Source organism: Hyla sarda, chromosome 12 (assembly GCF_029499605.1).
Source record: "Hyla sarda isolate aHylSar1 chromosome 12, aHylSar1.hap1, whole genome shotgun sequence".
Classification (NCBI taxonomy): Eukaryota; Metazoa; Chordata; class Amphibia; order Anura; family Hylidae; genus Hyla; species Hyla sarda.
Genome location: NC_079200.1, coordinates 40680437 through 40702428, shown reverse-complemented (window position 1 = coordinate 40702428; position 21992 = coordinate 40680437). Strand labels below are relative to the sequence as shown.

General features: G+C 46.8%; 1 protein-coding gene across 1 annotated transcript in view; it reads right to left on the bottom strand.

The window, feature by feature from the left end:
* ADAM11 (ADAM metallopeptidase domain 11) overlaps positions 1-21992 on the bottom strand; it is a 106484-nt gene that overhangs the window by 46308 nt on the left and 38184 nt on the right. The window contains exons 5-8 of the mRNA XM_056549410.1: positions 12529-12623; positions 4517-4577; positions 1664-1718; positions 1224-1279 (exon numbers count right to left, since the gene is read on the bottom strand). Of these exons, the coding sequence (XP_056405385.1) occupies positions 1224-1279; positions 1664-1718; positions 4517-4577; positions 12529-12623 (267 nt within the window). The remainder of the gene's footprint in view (positions 1-1223; positions 1280-1663; positions 1719-4516; positions 4578-12528; positions 12624-21992) is intronic.

The window sequence follows — 21992 nt, the reverse complement described above, 5'->3', positions numbered from 1 at the left end:
CAAGACACCATTTTTAAGGTTTCTGGATTCTCTATAACACTATAGAATCAAAATGGTATAAAGGCAGGGCTGTCTGACCATCTAATTCATATGGAGGCCTCCCAACAAAATGTCAGGAAAGGATCTGGCATGTTGTATTTTAACTTCCTGATCCTTTTGTTTTTGGGGAGACATGCCTCTGCAAGATGAGTCTAGCAGTGACTTAGCCACCATCTCCATATTCTGATCACATGCTCGGCTGAGCTTTATGTTCATAAGTACGGGGGTAAACGGTACAGTTTGTTCATGTATAGCTGACCGATATTGAAGGTTTACGACTACCGTGAGATGAAATGGTGTCGGAAGTCAGGTTGGAAAATACAGAGGTAGACTTGGTTAAATCCACGGGTAATAAAACTCCGGCCTGATGGCTTAACTCATTCTTTAAAAATTTTTAGAAAAATCTTTTTCCTTTTTCTTACCAAAATATTTGGAGCATTTATTGTTATTAAAAAAAAATAATAATAATTATATATATAACATTTTGACATATCACACAGACATCTTAAAAATTTTTATTGGTCGGGGTCTCAATGTGGAGACACCCTCTGAGCTCTAGATAGCCAGGAGAAGCACACAGCGGTGCGCTTCTCTTCCCACCTCACTACTCGTCAGACTCATCGTAGGAGGCAGGCTTCATTCTAAGTCTATGGAACATACTGGGGGATATTTATCAAAGGGTTTAGACTGTTTTTTCCTGTCTACATTTGTCGTACAGTAAGTCGCAGTCTAAATATGTGCGACTTTTCTGCGACTTTTGCTGTAGAGGATTTTAAGAACATGATGCATTCCAGTCTATTTTAGACGGAAATGCATTGGAAAATGCATTGGTGCTGAATTTATCAAAAGCGACTTTTCAGCGACAAGTCGCATCGGCTGAAAGTACGCCGAAATGTCAGACCATGTTGGAGCAGGTTAAATACAGTCTAAAGCATAGATCCCAAAGTCTGTGCACAGAATTTATCAAGAGCCGTGCGACTTTTGATAAATTAGGCGCACAATAGACCAGACTAACCCTCTGTAGTTTGGTCTATATTGATGCGGGACATAGACAACTTTGATAAATCTCCCCCAATGTGTATGTATGTGTTTCTTTTACATGACGGGACCGATCTCTCTATTCTATCCCATCACTCGTCTGTCTCTAATGTTTTTCTTTATGATTCAGTCCTTATTATACTGACCTGTCTTTTCCTCCTTATTTTGGAGCTTCTGGGAATTTCTTGAAGATTCATACAGCCTGGGGAATAATACAAATAATAAATGTCATATGTTTCAAAAAGACAAAGATGAAAAAAGAAAATCTGCAAATATACATATAAAATCTGCAAATATAAAATAAAAGACAAACTTTTAACAGTTTGTGAAGACTTCCCAGTTAGCAGAAGAAATATAGTAGCACCCAACAAATCACATCCCAAACCAAATAGTTTACACCAAAACCTGTATTCGCTGTATTTAATAGAAGAGAGTACAGACTTGTGCCACATGCTTTTCTGCTAAATAACATTTTCAGCCAGTCAACGACAGCTCTAAACCATCATCCATTTGATTTTTATTGCAGCATATCCACCATCCAGTCACTATAGTATAATAGGGGAAGATTCTCCAAATGTACTTGTACCTGGTTCTTTGCACTTCTTTGCCCGCTCGATCACATGTGGCCATGGAAGAGATTTCTGTAAAGAGAAACAGCTAATCGGTTATTGTCAAAGTGAATTATATAACCCATTTCATCACCTGACTCGGGGTTAGTGATGCAGGGTGCATTGTCCTGACTAATGGATAGTGGGGTCTAGGAAGAACAAATTAGCTAGCTTGGTCATCGGTAAGTCAAAAAAAAGAAAAATTTTGTAGGTGTGTGTGGCACTTATGCTCACAGATGTCTAACACTTAAAACCAATACAATACAATACATATTCCAAAAGCTCGTGCAGAGGCTCCCCAGCCTCTAAACTATGATCAAATGCTGGAAAAAATGAGTACCAACTGAAGTGGCAGGCTCTATACTGGATTTGTCCCTATAGGCCAAAGCAGAACTAGTGGCTAAACAGTGACCACTTTCCTCACCTTCTATCCTTCTCTATGCCTCCCTATAACCCCCCAGCTGGTGCACACACCTCTATGCACAACTATGACCGCTGCCGTGCTACTTGAAAAAATGTGAAAAACAACTTTAAGCTCGGGCAGTATACAACATATCTTTTGTACTGCATTAATGATACCTGATGCCCTAATAAAGGATAAATAACACATTGGGTTGAAATATGAAAACCTAAAGAGAACTGACCCCAAAGAGGCAATCTGTGCATCCCTAGACTTTCTCAGATTCCACCACTTGCTGAAAGATTAACCTTTCTGTGGACCCTTTAATCCCTGAAGTGGACCCATTATGTTCTGTATCATCAGGATCCATAGAGAACTAGGAAAACTATACAACCCAGATATACCCAAAGATAGTCTACACCAAACTGGAAAATGAAACATGTCGTCTCCATGGCTGGCGCGTGACCTTGCCGCTCAGTCAATCAGCAGTTCACTATGAACCCGAAAGTGCGACGGATCAGAGAGAGGGGCTCAAGCAAGAAAGGGGGAAACCAAGCCCTGTTTCCAAATCTCACAACTGTGCACAATTTGTATGCACAGCGCACAAACAAGATGTGGAGGCTGAGACATGATTGTCAATGATGCAGGGACAGGGATGGGAGGGGGAGCGAGGAGGGGTTCCATTCCTAAGCATTTCAGGGGCTTTAGAACGCCTCTTGGACTCTTTCACCAGAGAATAAAAACATTTTTCTATGTTATGAAAGCATAGACAGATAGATGAAAGGTACCATGTGTCTCCTTACCCAAACAGCTATCAAACAGTGTCAGCAGTTTGGAATGTAAATTTCAGTTGACTGATTGCCTTTGAAGGGGTACTCCGGAGGAAAACTATTCTTTTTAAATCAACTGGTGCAAGAAAGTAAAACAGATTTGTAAATTATTTATATTCAAAAATCTTAATCCTTCCAGTACTTATCAGATGCTGTATGTTCCACAGGAAGTTGTATTTCTTTCTGGAGTTCTTTCCAGTCTGACCACAGTGCTCTCTGCTGACACCTCTGTCTGTATCAGGAACTGTCCAGCTGTCCAGAGCAGGAGAGGTTTGTTATGGCGATTTGCTTGTACTCTGGATAGTTCCTGACATGGACAATGGTGTCAACAGAGAGCACTGTGATCAGACTGAAAAGAACTCCAGTAAGACATGCAACTTCCTGTGGAGCATCCAGCAGCTGATAAGTTATGGAAGGATTAAGATTTTTATATAGAAGAAATTAACAAATCTGTTTAACTTTCTGGCACCGGTTGATTTGAAAAAAATGTTTTCCACGGAAGTACCCCTTTAAGTTGTTTCATTGAGTGTATCATGTTCTGACTTACCTGAAGGGGTTATCCCAAGATTAAAAATATCACCTATCAATAGAATTGGGGATATCTAGCTGATCAGTGGAGATCTGGCCTCCATACTCGGCCACCGCTCCATTGATTATTTACAGGTCTTCCAGGCACTGCCAAGCGCTGACCTTGGCAATGTTCAGAAGTCCAATAGAAAGTGAATGGAGTGGTGCCTGAGGGATGGAATGCACCAGGGTATCTATGGCACACATTGTGGCCATGTGCAATTGTCACCTCTCTATTGTGGCAATTACTTTCTATGACCACCAAAAATGGATTTCCTTTACAACCAACAGTCATGATACTAGGTAGCAAAATACCAGAATTTAAGGGGTCCGGTAAAATGTATTATTTTTCTATTGTCCTCTGGCTGACTAATAAAATAACAAAGACTTAAACTCTCCTTCCTTCGCTACCTTGTAGCTTCGGTAGCACAATGCCCCATCTCCCGCCGGTCTCCACAAACAGTATTCATTTCCGAAGCCAGATGGAGCTGTAGACGTGATATCACAGTTCTGCGCACCCAATCAGCAGCCTCCGTAGTGTCCCACCTTAGCCAGTGATTGGTGAGCAGCACTGTCAGATCCACCGTCTGTGACGCCACGCTCTGCAGCTCGGGGAAAGCAGAGTCACCGGCCACAGACAGGGCACCCAGATACCCCTCTACGAGAGAGGAAGGTGCCTTAAAGTATTTGTTATTTTATTAGGCAGCCTGGGGACAATAGAAAAATACATTTTACAGGACAATTTCTTTAATAACAATAATAAGCTGAAATTAAAAATGGCAAAATATGTAACATCAAGAACAAAAAGAAAATCACCAAAAACTGCACGGGCTGAAATGGGGATGGGACAGAGCTACAGCACCATTTATAATATATAACTATGGAAATGAAAGATAACATCTTATTGCATCAGGTTGCTAAATGCTGTGATGAGCCATAGTTTACTCTCCTATAGTCAGTATATGTTCTTCAAATGGTTAATATAAAAACAGGTCATTCTTTTTTTACATGTATAACTGGATAGATTTTTTTACCTTGTTTTTCTGCACTTGAGGGTATATTGTATAAGTAAATTTTCCATCAGAAAATGCTCCACTGTAAAAAACAAAATGTATTTAACCAAAGCTGCCATTGATCATTGTTAGAAAATACAGAAGTTACAGTCACATAGTCCTGGTATTACAAACATATTACAATTTATAAGGTCCAATCATGTGAAAAGGCTACAGGTCAACTATATGAGGGTAAACACTAGATGGTTTACTGCATCCACATTAATTTGTGCTGGGAATTGTGGCAGATCTATTGCATATTTTACCAATGCCATTAATTTAAATGGGAATAATGCAGGTTGTTAAAGGGGTACTCAGGCCCTGAGACATCTTATCCTCTATCCAAAGGATAGGGGATAAGACGTCTTCCCACGGGGGTCCTGCCGCTGGGGACCACCGCAATCTTGTATTCACCTCCCACCTATTTGAGCTGTACGCCGCGGTGCCAGCTCACAAACAGCCGGGTGGCGACTACGGGGGTGGAGTATCGGAACGTCACGATTCCGCCCCTGTGTGACATCACCCCCCACCCCGCTATGCAAGTCTATGAGAGGGGGCGTGACATCACGGCTGTTTGTGAGCTGGCACTGCGGCGTGCAACTCAAACAGGTGGGTGGCAAATACAAGATTGTGGGGGTCCCCAGGGCGGGACCCCCGTGGTGAGAAATCTTATCCCATATCCTTTGGCTAGGGGATAAGATGTCTCAGGGCCGGAGTACCCCTTTAAGTCTGCATTATAGGTAAATATGAGTCTGCATTGTGTAGATTACATTTGAAACCTCACATCTACTCTTCTGGTGATGAGCTGTGGATTTTCTGTGCAAATGTCCACTTGGAAAATCTGCGGCAAATTCCCTAGTGTGCATTTACCATAAGTAAAAAGTTCCATCAAAAGATGAGCAAGATCGTTATTTCAGCAATGGAATTTCAGCAACAAAATGTCCACCGCTGAAATTCCATGGTGTGCACTGTGCAGCTGCACCAGAATTTCCATTAGAGTCTAGAACTCCTTTCCCTCTTACAATGGTTTGGGGGGCAGCCTAATCGTCTGGCTGCCCCCTTCTCATTTGGAATCTCTTCTCATGAGCTTTAAAGGGGTATTCCAGGAAAAAACTTTTTTTCTTATATCAACTGGCTCCATAAAGTTAAACAGATTTGTAAATTACTTCTATTAAAAAATCTTAATCCTTTCAATAATTATCAGCCGCTGAAGTTGAGTTCTTGTTTTCTGTCTGGCAACAGTGCTCTCTGCTGACATCTCTGCTTGTCTCGGGAACTGCACAGAGTAGAATAGGTTTGCTATGGGGATTTGTTTCTAAACTGGGAGGTTCCCGAGACACGTGTCATCAGAGAGCACTTAGACAGAAAAGAACAACTCAACTTCATCAGCTCATAAGTACTGAAAGGATTAAGATTTTTTTAATAGAAGTAATTTACAAATCTGTTTAACTGTCTGGAGCCAGTTGATATATATAAAAAAAAGTTTTTTCCTGGATAACCCCTTTAAAGTAGTTGTGTGATTTACCTTAATTTACGTATGCCCCTAAGACAAATAGTGTTAACTTCCTTCAATTCTTGTGATTTCAAAGACAGGGGGTTCTGAGTGGAACACATTTAGGAACCTTTGCTTGTACAGTGCTACAGAATATGTTGGCACCATGCAGTAATGAATATAAACCAGATCAATGCTCTTCTCTTACAACATTGGGGGAGATTTTTCAAAGTTGTCTATGTCCCGCATCAATATTGTTACGCCGAGCGCTCCGGGCCCCCGCTCCTCCCCGGAGCGCTCGCAGCATCCTCTCATTCGCAGCGCCCCGGTCAGACCTGCTGACCGGGTGCGCTGCAATATCCCTCCCAGCCGGGATGCGATTCGCGATGTAGGAGGCGCCCGCTCGCGATGCGCATCCCGGCTCCCGTACCTGACCCGTTCCCTGTCTGTCTTGTCCTGGCGCACGCGGCCCCGCTCCTTAGGGCGCGCGCGCCGGGTCTCTGCAATTTAAAGGGCCACTGCGCCACTGATTGGCGCAGCAGGCCTAATCAGTGTTATCACCTGTGCACTCCCTACTTATACCTCACTTCCCCTGCACTCCCTCGCCGGATCTTGTTGCCATTGTGCCAGTGAAAGCGTTCCCTTGTGTGTTCCTAGCCTGTGTTCCAGACCTCCTGCCGTTGCCCCTGACTACGATCCTTGCTGCCTGCCCTGACCTTCTGCTACGTCCGACCTTGCTCTTGTCTACTCCCTTGTACCGCGCTTATCTTCAGCAGTCAGAGAGGTTGAGCCGTTGCTGGTGGATACGACCTGGTTGCTACCGCCGCTGCAAGACCATCCCGCTTTGCGGTGGGCTCTGGTGAATACCAGTAGCAACTTAGAACCGGTCCACCAACACGGTCCACGCCAATCCCTCTCTGGCACAGAGGATCCACCTCCAGCCAGCCGAATCGTGACAGTAGATCCGGCCATGGATCCCGCTGAAGTCCCGCTGCCAGTTGTCGCCGACCTCACCACGGTGGTCGCCCAGCAACAGATAGCGCAACAAGGCCACCAGCTGTCTCAACTGACCGTGATGCTACAGCAGCTATTACCACAGCTCCAGCAATCTTCTCCTCCGCCAGCTCCTGCACCTCCTCCGCAGCGAGTGGCCGCTTCCAGCCTACGATTATCCTTGCCGGATAAATTTCATGGGGACTCTAAGTTTTGCCGTGGCTTTCTTTCGCAATGTTCCCTGCACTTGGAGATGATGTCGGACCAGTTTCCTGCTGAAAGGTCTAAGGTGGCTTTCGTAGTCAGCCTTCTGTCTGGGAAAGCTCTGTCATGGGCCACACCACTCTGGGACCGCAATGACCCTGTCACTGCCTCTGTACACTCCTTCTTCACGGAGATTCGAAGTGTCTTTGAGGAACCTGCCCGAGCCTCTTCTGCTGAGACTGCCCTGCTGAACCTGGTCCAGGGTAATTCTTCTGTTGGCGAGTACGCCATCCAATTCCGTACTCTTGCCTCCGAATTATCCTGGAATAACGAGGCCCTCTGCGCGACCTTTAAAAAAGGCCTATCCAGTAACATTAAAGATGTGCTGGCCGCACGAGAAATTACTGCTAACCTGCATGAACTTATTCATCTTGCCACCCGCATTGACATGCGTTTTTCCGAAAGGCGTCAGGAGCTCCACCAGGATATGGACTTTGTTCGCAAGAGGCGGTTTCTCTCCCCGGCTCCTCTCTCCTCTGGTCCTCTGCAATCCGTTCCTGTGCCTCCCGCCGTGGAGGCTATGCAAGTTGACCGGTCTCGCTTGACACCTCAAGAGAGGACACGACGCCGCATGGAGAATCTTTGCCTGTACTGTGCCGGTACCGAACATTTCTTGAAGGATTGTCCTATCCGTCCTCCCCGTCTGGAAAGACGTACGCTGACTCCGCACAAAGGTGAGACAGCTCTTGATGTGAACTCTGCTTCTCCACGCCTTACTGTGCCTGTGCGGATATCTTCTTCTACCTTCTCCTTCTCTGCTATGGCATTCTTGGATTCCGGATCTGCAGGAAATTTTATTTTGGCCTCTCTCATCAACAGGTTCAACATCCCGGTGACCAGTCTCGCCAGACCCCTCTACATCAATTCTGTTAACAATGAAAGATTGGACTGTACCGTGCGTTACCGCACGGAACCTCTCCTAATGTGCATCGGACCCCATCACGAAAAAATTGAATTTTTGGTCCTCTCCAACTGCACTTCAGAAATTCTTCTTGGATTACCGTGGCTTCAACGCCATTCCCCAACCCTTGATTGGTCCACAGGAGAAATCAAGAACTGGGGTACTTCTTGTCACAAGGACTGTCTTAAACCGGTTCCCAGTACTCACAGTTGTGACCCTGTGGTTCCCCCGGTATCTGGTCTTCCTAAGGCTTATCTGGACTATGCTGATGTTTTTTGCAAAAAGCAAGCAGAGACTTTGCCTCCTCACAGGCCTTATGACTGTCCTATTGACCTTCTCCCGGGTACTACTCCACCCCGGGGCAGAATCTATCCTCTGTCTGCTCCAGAAACCCAAGCCATGTCGGAGTACATCCAGGAGAATTTAAAAAAGGGGTTTATCCGCAAGTCCTCCTCTCCTGCCGGAGCTGGATTTTTTTTTGTGTCCAAAAAAGATGGCTCCCTACGCCCTTGCATTGATTACCGCGGACTTAATAAAATCACGGTAAAAAAACGCTACCCCTTACCTCTTATCTCGGAACTCTTTGATCGCCTACAAGGCGCCCACATCTTTACCAAACTGGACTTAAGAGGTGCTTATAATCTCATCCGCATCAGGGAGGGGGACGAATGGAAGACTGCATTTAACACCAGAGATGGACACTTTGAGTATCTGGTCATGCCCTTTGGCCTGTGCAACGCCCCTGCTGTCTTCCAAGACTTTGTTAATGAAATTTTTCGTGATCTCCTATATACCTGTGTTGTGGTTTACCTGGACGATATTCTGATTTTTTCTGCCAACTTAGAAGAACACCGCCAGCATGTCCGCATGGTTCTTCAGAGACTTCGGGACAATCAACTTTATGCCAAAATGGAGAAATGTCTCTTTGAATGTCAATCTCTTCCTTTCCTAGGATACTTGGTCTCTGGCCAGGGACTACAAATGGACCCAGATAAACTATCTGCCGTGTTAGATTGGCCACGCCCCTCCGGACTCCGTGCTATCCAACATTTTTTGGGGTTCGCCAATTATTACAGACAATTCATTCCACACTTCTCCACTATTGTGGCCCCTATCGTGGCTTTAACCAAGAAAAATGCCAATCCTAAGTCCTGGTCTCCCCAAGCAGAAGACGCATTTAAACATCTCAAGTCTGCCTTTTCTTCTGCTCCTGTGCTCTCCAGACCTGACACATCTAAACCCTTTCTATTGGAGGTAGATGCCTCCTCTGTGGGAGCTGGAGCTGTTCTTCTACAAAAAAATTCTTCCGGGCATGCTGTTATTTGTGTTTTTTTTTTCTAGGACCTTCTCTCCGGCGGAGAAAAACTACTCCATTGGTGATCGAGAACTACTGCCCATTAAATTGGCGCTTGAGGAATGGAGGCACCTGCTGGAGGGATCAAAATATCCAGTTATTATATACACTGATCACAAGAATCTCTCCTATCTCCAGTCTGCCCAACGACTGAACCCTCGCCAGGCTAGGTGGTCGTTGTTCTTTGCCCGTTTTAACTTTGAAATCCATTTTCGCCCTGCTGACAAGAACATTAGGGCCGATGCCCTCTCTCGTTCTTCTGATGCCTCTGAAGTAGAGGTCTCTCCGCAACACATCATTCCTCCGGACTGTCTGATCTCCACTTCTCCAGCTTCCATCAGGCAAACTCCTCCAGGGAAGACCTTCGTTTCTCCACGCCAGCGTCTCGGGATTCTCAAATGGGGACACTCCTCCCACCTCGCAGGCCATGCGGGCATCAAAAAATCCTTTCAACTCATCTCTCGATTTTGTTGGTGGCCGACTCTGGAGACTGATGTTGTTGATTTCGTGCGGGCCTGTACTGTCTGTGCCCGGGATAAGATTCCTCGCCAGAAGCCTGCTGGTCTCCTTCATCCTCTGCCTGTTCCTGAACAGCGTTGGTCACAGATTGGTATGGACTTTATTACGGACTTGCCCTCATCCCGTGGCAACACAGTTGTTTGGGTGGTCGTTGATCGATTTTCCAAGATGGCACATTTTATTCCTCTTCCTGGTCTTCCTTCAGCGCCTCAGTTGGCAAAGCAATTTTTTATACACATTTTTCGCCTTCACGGTTTGCCCACGCATATCGTCTCGGATAGAGGCGTCCAATTCGTGTCTAAATTCTGGAGGGCCCTCTGTAAACAGCTCAAGATCAAATTAAACTTCTCTTCTTCTTATCATCCCCAATCCAATGGGCAAGTAGAAAGAATTAATCAGGTCCTGGATGACTATTTACGGCATTTTGTTTCCTCCCGCCAGGATGACTGGGCAGATCTTCTACCATGGGCCGAATTCTCATACAACTTCAGAGTCTCCGAATCTTCTGCTAAATCCCCATTTTTCGTGGTGTACGGCCGTCACCCTCTTCCTCTCCTCCCTACTCCCTTGCCCTCTGGTTTGCCCGCTGTGGATGAAGTGACTCGTGATCTTTCCACCATATGGAAAGAAACCCAAAATTCTCTCTTACAGGCTTCATCCCGGATGAAAAAAATTGCTGATAAAAAAAGAAGAACTCCCCCCATTTTTGCTCCCGGAGACAAGGTATGGCTCTCCGCTAAGTATGTCCGCTTTCGTGTACCCAGTTACAAACTGGGACCACGCTATCTTGGTCCTTTCAAAATCTTTTGCCAGATTAACCCTGTCTCTTACAAACTCCTTCTTCCTCCTTCTCTCCGTATTCCCAATGCCTTCCATGTCTCTCTCCTTAAACCACTCATCCTTAACCGCTTCTCTCCCAAAGTTGTTTCTCCCACTCCTGTTTCCGGTTCGTCTGACGTCTTCTCTGTGAAGGAGATTCTGGCCTCCAAGATTGTCAGAGGTAAAAGATTTTTTTTGGTGGATTGGGAAAACTGTGGCCCAGAGGAGAGATCCTGGGAACCTGAGGACAACATCCTAGACAAAAGTCTTATCCTCAGGTTCTCAGGCTCCAAGAAGAGGGGGAGACCCAAGGGGGGGGGGGTACTGTTACGCCGAGCGCTCCGGGTCCCCGCTCCTCCCCGGAGCACTCGCAGCATCCTCTCATTCGCAGCGCCCCGGTCAGACCTGCTGACCGGGTGCGCTGCAATATCACTCCCAGCCGGGATGCGATTCGCGACGCAGGAGGCGCCCGCTCGCGATGCGCATCTCGGCTCCCGTACCGGACCCGTTCCCCGTCTGTCTTGTCCCGGCGCGCGCGGCCCCGCTCCTTAGGGCGCGCGCGCGCCGGGTCTCTGCAATTTAAAGGGCCACTGCGCCACTGATTGGCGCAGCAGGCCTAATCAGTGTTATCACCTGTGCACTCCCTACTTATACCTCACTTCCCCTGCACTCCCTCGCCGGATCTTGTTTCCATTGTGCCAGTGAAAGCGTTCCCTCCTGTGTTCCAGACCTCCTGCCGTTGCCCCTGACTACGATCCTTGCTGCCTGCCCTGACCTTCTGCTACGTCCCACCTTGCTCTTGTCTACTCCCTTGTACCGCGCTTATCTTCAGCAGTCAGAGAGGTTGAGCCGTTGCTGGTGGATACGACCTGGTTGCTACCGCCGCTGCAAGACCATCCCGCTTTGCGGCGGGCTCTGGTGAATACCAGTAGCAACTTAGAACCGGTCCACCAACACGGTCCACGCCAATCCCTCTCTGGCACAGAGGATCCACCTCCAGCCAGCCGAATCGTGACAAATATAGACCAAACTACAGAGTGTAAGGCCGGTCAATTGTGCGCCTAATTTATCAAAAGTCACACGGCTCTTGATAAATTCTGTGCACAGACTTCGGGATCTATGCTTTAGTCTATATTTAAACCTGCTCCAACATGGTCTGACATTTCGGCGTACTTTCAGCCGATGCGACTTGTCGCTGAAAAGTTGCTTTTTATAAATTCAGCACCAATGCATTTTTCCATCTAAAATAGACTAGAATCATGTACTAAAAATCCTCTAAAGCAAAAGTCGCAAAAAAGTCGCACATATTTAGACTATTTAGATTTATTTCTGTGCGACAAATTTAGACAGGAAAAAACAGTCTTAATCCTTTAATAAATCTCCCCCATTAACTCTCATTGAGGTCTATATCTCAGAGAGAGAGATGCGGTGATGTGTCATCAGTCACAACTTTTTTCTGAATCATTGGAAAGTCAGCATCAACAGCAGAGATTCCAGCACTGAGCACACCAAGAGCTTCACAGTAACATCCTGCTCTGTTCTACCACCCCCACACCCCTCCTGCTGTCACCACATGGACCCGGAGACACAAGTCACATCATAGGAAATCATTACTTATATGTGCACAGAGCACCAGCCAGCGCCACCCCCACCTGAGTCCATGACAAGTGGAGACCGCCACCCACGAGTCTGTGTGCCCGCGCACATGGCCCTTGTAGTAACAGTGATCTCCAGCTTCAGCAGGAGTCTGCAAAATAAAAGTACACATAATAGGAGAAATAAAATAGAAATCAGCAAGTTTTCTGTATAATTATATACTTAGATTTTTAGGTTCTGTTTTGTTCTTAGTCAAGCATTAGAAAAGCATTTCACTTCCAGAATCAGTGCAACATTTGTCTATAGGGGAAATCTGGTATTGCAGCTCAAACCCATTCAAGTGAATGCTGCTGAACTGCATTACCATACACATCCCAGACAAACATGGCTCATAGAAAGATAAAAAAAAACAGGATGCGCTCATGGTGTAATACCCTCAGACCAGTGGTAACCCTATATGAGAACTGCGCTTACCGCCAATAGTTGTACTATAGACCAAGTACAACAATGGGGTTGCATATATCCAAGTGATGGTCCCTGCAGCCACTCTATGCAGTAAAGAACAACATAAACCAACGATCCCGGCTCTAGAACACACAGCGGGATGAATCAGGTGCTGAGACCAAGTAAAGGGTAAGCGAGGTTTATTGCCCACAATGCAACACATTTCGCGCACTACCTGCTTCTTCAGGCATCTTCATGTCTGAAGAAGCAACTAGTCCCGCTTTGTGTTCTGCAGGAGGGATCTTTGGTTTAAACATGGCTCATGGTTTAAATCTAGGCTCAAACTTCCTGCTCTGTACAGATCACTTCCCAGCAGTGACCTCTGTATCATCACAGACAGGACTACAGTGATCGGTGACACCAGTGTAAAGATAACAGAGGTATAACAGCTGTCAGCATCCACCTCCCTGTAGAATGACCTCTGAAAAGGTCACAGAGAATGGCCATTAGTGTTTACAATTCATGTAAATGGGACAGCTTCAGTATGGTTTTGCCTATGTCCATGTAAAAATGTATGCGATACATTGCCTTTAAAGGGGTACTCCGCCCCTAGACATCTTATCCCCTATCCACGGTGACGTGAGATCGTGACGTCACAACTCCACCCCCGTGTGATGTCACGCCCCGCCCCTCAATGCAAGTCTATGGGAGGGGGCGTGACAGCCGCCACACCCCCTCCCATAGACTTGCATTGACGGGGCGGGGCGTGACATCACACGGGGGTGGAGTTGTGACTTCCCAATCTCACGTCACTATGGTTGAGAGGTGTTAGGATGAGAGCCTCCAGCGCTGCCAGAAGCCGCAACAGGTGGGTCCTGCAGCCGAGATCCCGAGGGTCCCCAGCGTCGGGACCGCCGCGATCTGACATCTTATCCCCTATGCTTTCGATAGGGGATAAGATGTCTAGGGGAGGAGTACCCCTTTAAGAACCCAATTAGACCACTCCAGGAGCTAATTACTAGGCAGTTAATAACATGTCCCATAGCTGGCTCTTGGGATTTGTCTGGTCGCTCTCCATTTTCTATGAGAACACAATTGGAAATGACACCAAACCAGGCCTATGGTGTTTCATCCTTTGAATAGCAGATGACCTGCAATGAGCCAGGTACTGTAGTTGGTCTACGAACCCTAAGTACCCTATTGGAAACTAGTGAATATAGGGTCTACCCAAACTCTTCTGTTTGGAATATTGTCCGCAAATAAAATTTCTCCCTCAGGAGCACTTTTACAAAACAACAACTTCCATCGTACCCTGACAGCCGGAGGTTGAGGAACACTGCAGTAGAGATGTTTTTGATCAGCCATGCAAATACACGACAGTTGGCAAATATGCCGGATGGTCCATAGATTCCACAATGTGCCCAATTTCAACCTATGCATTCCCATCCAGGGCAATGCTGTGTCACTGCACATAAGTTAACCCATTCTTACTGAATATTTGCTGCCCAGCATGCCAAACTAGAGGCTTCACGTCATTTTGGTGATACGTTATTGATCCAGTGTCATACCAATGGATAACAGAGCTGCTTCTATTAGGTTTCAGTTACGCTCTGCTACATAACCATATTCTGTATAATTGTATCTATGTAAAGACATTTTCTGTATACACTGTATGACTGGACATCTACTGTACAACAAGGCACTGGTTAATGTAGAGATAAAAAATATCCTTGCCCCCGATACACTCACATTGGCTGACTTTGTGTCCTCTACGTGAGTACTTGTCTTATATAATGGGTCCAACTGTTTAAGTGGAGCAGAAATAATGATAAAACAATATCTGGGTCTCTCCACCTCCCACAGAACATGGCCTGAGGTAAACTGAACCTTCATTTATTAGTCCTGCCTCGGATGAAAGAGAATGTGCAGAAAAGGAATCTGCAGAGTGGCTTATACTGGATGCGGACTCCTCTACATGACCCATTTTATCTGGCGAGAAGAACGATTGAATAACACAAATGTACCTTTGTTATGTTTAGGGATTGTTCTGTACATTCAAAAAGCAAACCATTTCCTGAAGAAAATAAAGGGCTTTGAAGAAGCACAAAAAATGTATTTGTTTGCTTAGGCATAGGCAATTATTAGAGAATAATTTAGAGGTCCTTATGTACAGTGGCGTTGCGACCAGGGTGCGGGGGGTGCGGCCCGCACCGGGTGACACCAACCTAATGGGGTGACACCAAGACGCTCCGCAGCACCCACACCCCCTCCCCAGCTACACTGACACCCCCCTATGTGCCCGACCGGCCTCCCATCAGTCAGCACCCCCCCCCCCCCTGTGCTGTGTGTGCGGTGTGCCCGTCCGTTAGCAACCCCCCCCCCTTTCAGTGCGCCCGTCCGTCATCACGCCCCCCCCCCTCACATTCACCAGTACTGTGCCCGGCCTCCGCTCCCACGTCTGCGCCGGCCTGACGTCACACCGCATGGCCGCGCAGGAGGACGTCAGTTACGTCACTCGCATTGCGCCCGGTGAGAAGGATCGCTGCGCTGGATGGGTGAGTGTGTGTGTCTGTCTCTATCTATGTTTGTGTGTGTGACTCTGTGTGTGTGTGACTGTGTGTGTTTGTGTGATTCTCTGAGTGTGTGTGTGACTCTGTGTATTTGTGTGACTCTGTGTGTGTGTGTGACTCTGTGTATTTGTGTGACTCTGTGTGTGACTGTGTGTGACTCTGTGTGTGTGTTACTCTGTGTGTCTGTCTGTGAGTGTGTGTCTCTCTGTGTTGTATGTGTTTGTTTGTTTTTGTGTGTGTGCATGTGTGTGTGCGTGTGTGCGTGTGTGTGTGTGTGTGGGGAGACTTTGACGCATTGTGGGGAACCTGCAAGGGAACCTGCGGCCTAATGTGGGGAGTCTATGCTACCTAATGTGGGGAGTCTATGCTGCCTAATGTGCGGAGTCTATGCTACCTAATGTGCGGAGTATATGCTACCTAATGTGCGGAGTCTATGATACCTTATGTGCGGAGTCTATGCTACCTAATGTGGGGAGTCTATGCTAGCTAATGTGGGGAATCTGTGCTACCTAATGTGGGGAAACTGCTACCTAATGTGGGGTAACTGGTACCTACCTAATGTGGGGAAACTGGTATCAAATGTGGGGAATCTATGCTGCCTAATGTGGGGAAAAGATGCTTCCTAATGTGGGGAAACTGCTACCTACCTAATGTGGGGGAACTGCTGCCTACCTAATGCTCCCCCCCTGGCAGTAGCACCCTCATCATCCGCCAGCAACTACCCCCCCCCCCAGCAGCACCTCCATTAGCAGATCCTGATGGTGGATGATGGCGGTGCTCCTGCCAGGAGGATGATCCTGCCGATGGATGATGGGGGTGATACTGCCAGGGGGGATGGCCAGTAGCACCCTCATCATCCTTCAGCAACACCCCCCCCAGTAGTAGCACCCCGATCATCCACTAGCAACACCACCAATACCCCCCTCCCGTGGTAATAGCATCAGCTAACGGATGTTGAGGGGTGTTACTGCGGTTGTGGTATTATATTCAGAGGGTGCACTGTATGGCAACGTTATATTCAGAGGGCGCAGTTTGTGGTAGTGTTATATTCAGAGGGCACAGTGGGTGGTAGTATTATATTCAGAGGGCGCAATTTGTGGTAGTATTATATTCAGAGGGCGCAGTTTGTGGTAGTATTATTAGAGATGAGCGAACTTACAGTAAATTTGATTCGTCACGAACTTGTCGGCTCAGCAGTTGATGACTTATCCTGCGTAAATTAGTTCAGCCTTCAGGTGGTCCGGTGGGCTGGAAAAGGTGGATACATTCATAGGAAAGATTCTCCTAGGACAATATCCACCTTTTCCAGCCCACGGGAGCACCTGAAAGCTGAACTAATTTATGCAGGAAAAGCCATCAACTGCCGAGCCGAGAAGTTTGTGATGAGTTGAATTTACTGTAGTTTGCTCATCTCTAAGTATTATATTCAGAGGGCGCAGTGGGTGGTAGTAATATATTCAGAGTGTACAGTATGTGTTGGTATTATATTCAGAGGGTACAGTATGTGATAGTATTATATTCAGGGGTACAGTATGTGATAGTATTATATTCAGGGGTACAGTATGTGGCAGATTTATATTCAGAGGGTACAGTATATGGTAGTATTATATTCAGAGGGTACAGTATGTGATAGTATTATATTCAGGGGTACAGTATGTGGCAGATTTATATTCAGAGTGTACAGTATGTGTTGGTATTATATTCAGAATGTACAGTGTGTGGTATTATTATATTCAGTGGGTATGGTGTATGGAAGGTTTATAATCAAAGAGTATAGTGTATAGTAGTATTATATTTAGAGGATACAGTGTCTGGCAGGTTTATAATAATAATTGTTTTCATATAGAGGATGAGAATGCGCTGACATAGTGAGGAGACGTCTGGGCATCACATTCTACAGACAGAAGTTTTAGCTGGACCAGGCGGTATGTACCATCTGAATTAGATAAGGGAAGACTATAGAGAAGACGTCACTGATATCATTGTGTATTCTCCTCTCTGTGTCCTATCAGAGCTGTAGTCACTTGTAAGTTCTACAGTTATGGTCAGTGAAACTACAACTCCCAGCATAACCTCACCACTGCATAAAGGGGTACTCTACTGGAAAACATTTTTTTTAATCAACTGGTGCTACAAAGTTAAACAGATTTGTAAATTACTTCTATTTAAAAATCTTAATCCTTCCAGTACTTATTAGCTGCTGTATAAGCGATTCACAGGAAGTTATTTTCTTTTTTCATTTATTTTCTGTCTGACCACAGTGCTCTGTGCTGACACCTCTGTCCATGTCAAGAACTGTCCATAGTAGGAGCAAATCCCCATAGCCACCCTATCCTGCTCTGGACAGTTCCTGACATGGACAGAGGTGTCAGCAAATAGCACTGTGGTCAGATTGGAAAGAACTACGCAACTTCCTGTGGAGCATACACCAGCTTATAAGTACAGTAAGTATTAAGATTTTAAATAGAAGTAATTTAAAAATCTGTTTAACTTTCTGGCACCAGTTGATATAAAAGAAAATGTTTTCCAGTGGAGTACCCCTTTAAGTAATTCTGGGAGCTGTATATTTAAATGGTGAAAACTTCTTTAACACTTTCCCATTCTGTGGCAACTGGTATATCTGATTATTATACTGGAATTTCTCACAATGCGCTACAACAGTGGTGTCTGTCACAACAGGCTGAAAACTTACTGGGGGGAGGGGGTAGGTATGGGGGTGACACCATTTTCTACCGCACCGGGTGACACCATCCCTAGCAACGCCACTGCTTATGTATGCATTGTGCTTACCTGTTTTAGTTGATGTGGAAGGCAGGTTTTTTTTTTTTAGCCATACTAATTTGTATTTCATCACTAAAATAATTTTATAATGCTGTCTACATATCCCATTAAAGGGGTACTCCCATGGAAAACTTTTTTTTTTTTTTTTTAAATCAACTGGTGCCAGAAAGTTAAACAAATTTGTAAATCACTTCTATAAAAAAAATCTTAATCCTTCAAGTACTTTTTAGGGGCTGTATACTTGTCACGATGCCGGCTGGCAGGTAGTGGATCCTCTGTGCCAGAGAGGGATTGGCGTGGACCGTGCTAGTGGACCGGTTCTAAGCCACTACTGGTTTTCACCAGAGCCCGCCGCAAAGCGGGATGGTCTTGCTGCGGCGGTAGTGACCAGGTCGTATCCACTAGCAACGGCTCACCTCTCTGGCTGCTGAAGATAGGCGCGGTACAAGGGAGTAGGCAAAAGCAAGGTCGGACGTAGCAGAAGGTCGGGGCAGGCAGCAAGGATCGTAGTCAGGGGCAACGGCAGAAGGTCTGGAAACACAGGCAAGGAACACACAAGGAACGCTTTCACTGGCACTAAGGCAACAAGATCCGGCAAGGGAGTGCAGGGGAAGTGAGGTGATATAGGGAAGTGCACAGGTGAACACACTAATTGGAACCACTGCGCCAATCAGCGGCGCAGTGGCCCTTTAAATCGCAGAGACCCGGCGCGCGCGCGCCCTAGGGAGCGGGGCCGCGCGCGCCGGGACAGAACAGACGGAGAGCAAGTCAGGTAGGGGAGCCGGGGTGCGCATCGCGAGCGGGCGCTACCCGCATCGCGAATCGCATCCCGGCTGGCAGCGGAATCGCAGCGCCCCGGGTCAGAGGACGTGACCGGAGCGCTGCCGCGGGGAGAGTGAAGCGAGCGCTCCGGGGAGGAGCGGGGACCCGGAGCGCTCGGCGTAACAGTACCCCCCCCCTTGGGTCTCCCCCTCTTCTTAGAGCCTGAGAACCTGAGGAGCAGACTTTTGTCTAGGATGTTGTCCTCAGGTTCCCAGGATCTCTCTTCAGGACCACAACCCTCCCAGTCCACTAAAAAAAAATTTTTCCCTCTGACCTTTTTGGCAGCTAAAATTTCTTTGACCGAGAAGATGTCCGAGGAGCCGGAAACAGGAGTGGGAGGAACAGATTTGGGAGAAAAACGGTTGAGGATGAGTGGTTTGAGAAGAGAGACGTGAAAGGCATTAGGGATACGAAGAGAGGGAGGAAGAAGAAGTTTATAAGAGACAGGATTAATTTGACACAAAATTTTGAAAGGACCAAGATAGCGTGGTCCCAACTTGTAGCTAGGGACACGGAAGCGGACATATTTAGCGGAGAGCCATACCTTGTCTCCAGGGGAAAAAACGGGGGGAGCTCTTCTTTTCTTATCCGCGAACTTCTTCATGCGTGATGAAGCCTGTAAGAGAGAATTTTGGGTCTCTCTCCATATGATGGAAAGGTCACGAGAAATTTCATCCACAGCGGGCAGACCAGAGGGCAAGGGAGTAGGGAGGGGGGGAAGAGGGTGACGGCCGTACACCACGAAAAATGGGGATTTGGAGGAAGACTCAGAGACCCTGAAGTTATACGAGAATTCGGCCCATGGGAGGAGATCTGCCCAGTCATCCTGGCGGGAGGAAACAAAATGTCGCAAATAATCACCCAAGATCTGGTTAATCCTTTCTACTTGTCCATTGGACTGGGGATGATATGCAGAAGAAAAATTTAATTTAATCTTGAGTTGTTTACAGAGAGCCCTCCAGAATTTAGACACGAATTGGACGCCTCTATCCGAGACAATCTGCGTAGGCAACCCGTGAAGACGAAAAATGTGTACAAAAAATTGTTTAGCCAACTGAGGCGCAGAAGGAAGACCAGGAAGAGGGATGAAATGTGCCATTTTGGAGAATCGATCAACGACCACCCAAATAACAGTGTTGCCACGGGAAGGGGGTAAATCAGTAATAAAATCCATACCAATCAGAGACCAAGGCTGTTCGGGGACAGGCAGAGGATGAAGAAAACCAGCGGGCTTCTGGCGAGGAGTCTTATCCCGGGCACAGATAGTGCAGGCTCGCACAAAGTCCACAACATCCGTCTCCAGAGTCGGCCACCAATAGAAGCGGGAGATGAGTTGCACAGATTTCTTGATACCCGCATGACCTGCGAGATGGGAGGAGTGACCCCATTTGAGGATTCCGAGGCGTTGGCGAGGAGAAACAAAGGTCTTTCCTGGAGGAGTCTGCCTGATGGAGGCAGGAGAAGTGGAGATCAGGCAGTCAGGTGGAATGATGTGTTGCGGAGAGAGTTCAACTTCTGAGGCATCCGAGGAACGAGAGAGAGCATCGGCCCTAATGTTCTTATCGGCAGGACGAAAGTGAATCTCAAAATTAAATCGGGCAAAGAACAGAGACCACCGGGCCTGGCGAGGATTCAGCCGTTGGGCAGACTGGAGGTAGGAGAGGTTCTTGTGGTCGGTGTAGATAATAACAGGAGAACTTGATCCCTCCAGCAGATGCCTCCATTCCTCAAGTGCTAATTTAATGGCTAGAAGCTCTCGATCCCCGATGGAGTAGTTCCTCTCCGCTGGAGAGAAGGTCCTAGAGAAAAAACCACAAGTGACAGCATGCCCGGAAGAATTTTTTTGTAGAAGAACAGCTCCAGCTCCCACTGAGGAGGCATCAACCTCCAATAGGAAGGGTTTGGAAGGGTCAGGTCTGGAGAGGACGGGAGCCGAAGAAAAGGCAGACTTGAGTCGTTTAAAGGCGTCTTCTGCTTGAGGAGGCCAGGACTTGGGATCAGCATTTTTTTTGGTTAAAGCCACGATAGGAGCCACAATGGTAGAAAAATGTGGAATAAATTGCCTGTAATAATTGGCGAACCCCAAAAAGCGTTGGATAGCACGGAGTCCGGAGGGGCGTGGCCAATCTAAGACGGCAGAGAGTTTGTCTGGATCCATCTGTAGTCCCTGGCCAGAGACCAAATATCCTAGAAAAGGAAGAGATTGGCATTCAAACAGACATTTCTCAATTTTGGCATAGAGTTGGTTGTCACGAAGTCTCTGAAGAACCAAACGGACATGCTGGCGGTGTTCTTCTAGATTGGCAGAAAAAATTAGGATATCGTCCAGATATACAACAACACAGGAGTATAACAGATCACGAAAAATTTAATTGACAAAGTCTTGGAAGACGGCAGGGGCGTTGCACAGTCCAAAGGGCATGACCAGATACTCAAAGTGTCCATCTCTGGTGTTAAATGCCGTTTTCCACTCGTCCCCCTCTCTGATGCGGATGAGGTTATAGGCGCCTCTTAAGTCCAATTTAGTGAAGATGTGGGCACCTTGGAGGCGATCAAAGAGTTCAGAGATGAGGGGTAAGGGGTAGCGGTTCTTAACCGTGATTTTATTAAGACCGCGGTAGTCAATGCAAGGACGTAGGGAGCCATCTTTTTTGGACACAAAGAAAAATCCGGCTCCGGCAGGAGAGGAGGATTTACGGATAAAGCCCTTTTTTAGATTCTCCTGGACGTATTCGGACATGGCAAGAGTCTCTGGGGCAGAGAGAGGATAAATTCTGCCCCGGGGTGGAGTAGTGCCCGGGAGGAGGTCGATAGGGCAATCATAAGGCCTGTGAGGAGGTAGAGTCTCAGCTTGTTTTTTGCAGAAAACATCCGCGAAGTCCATATAGGCCTTAGGGAGACCG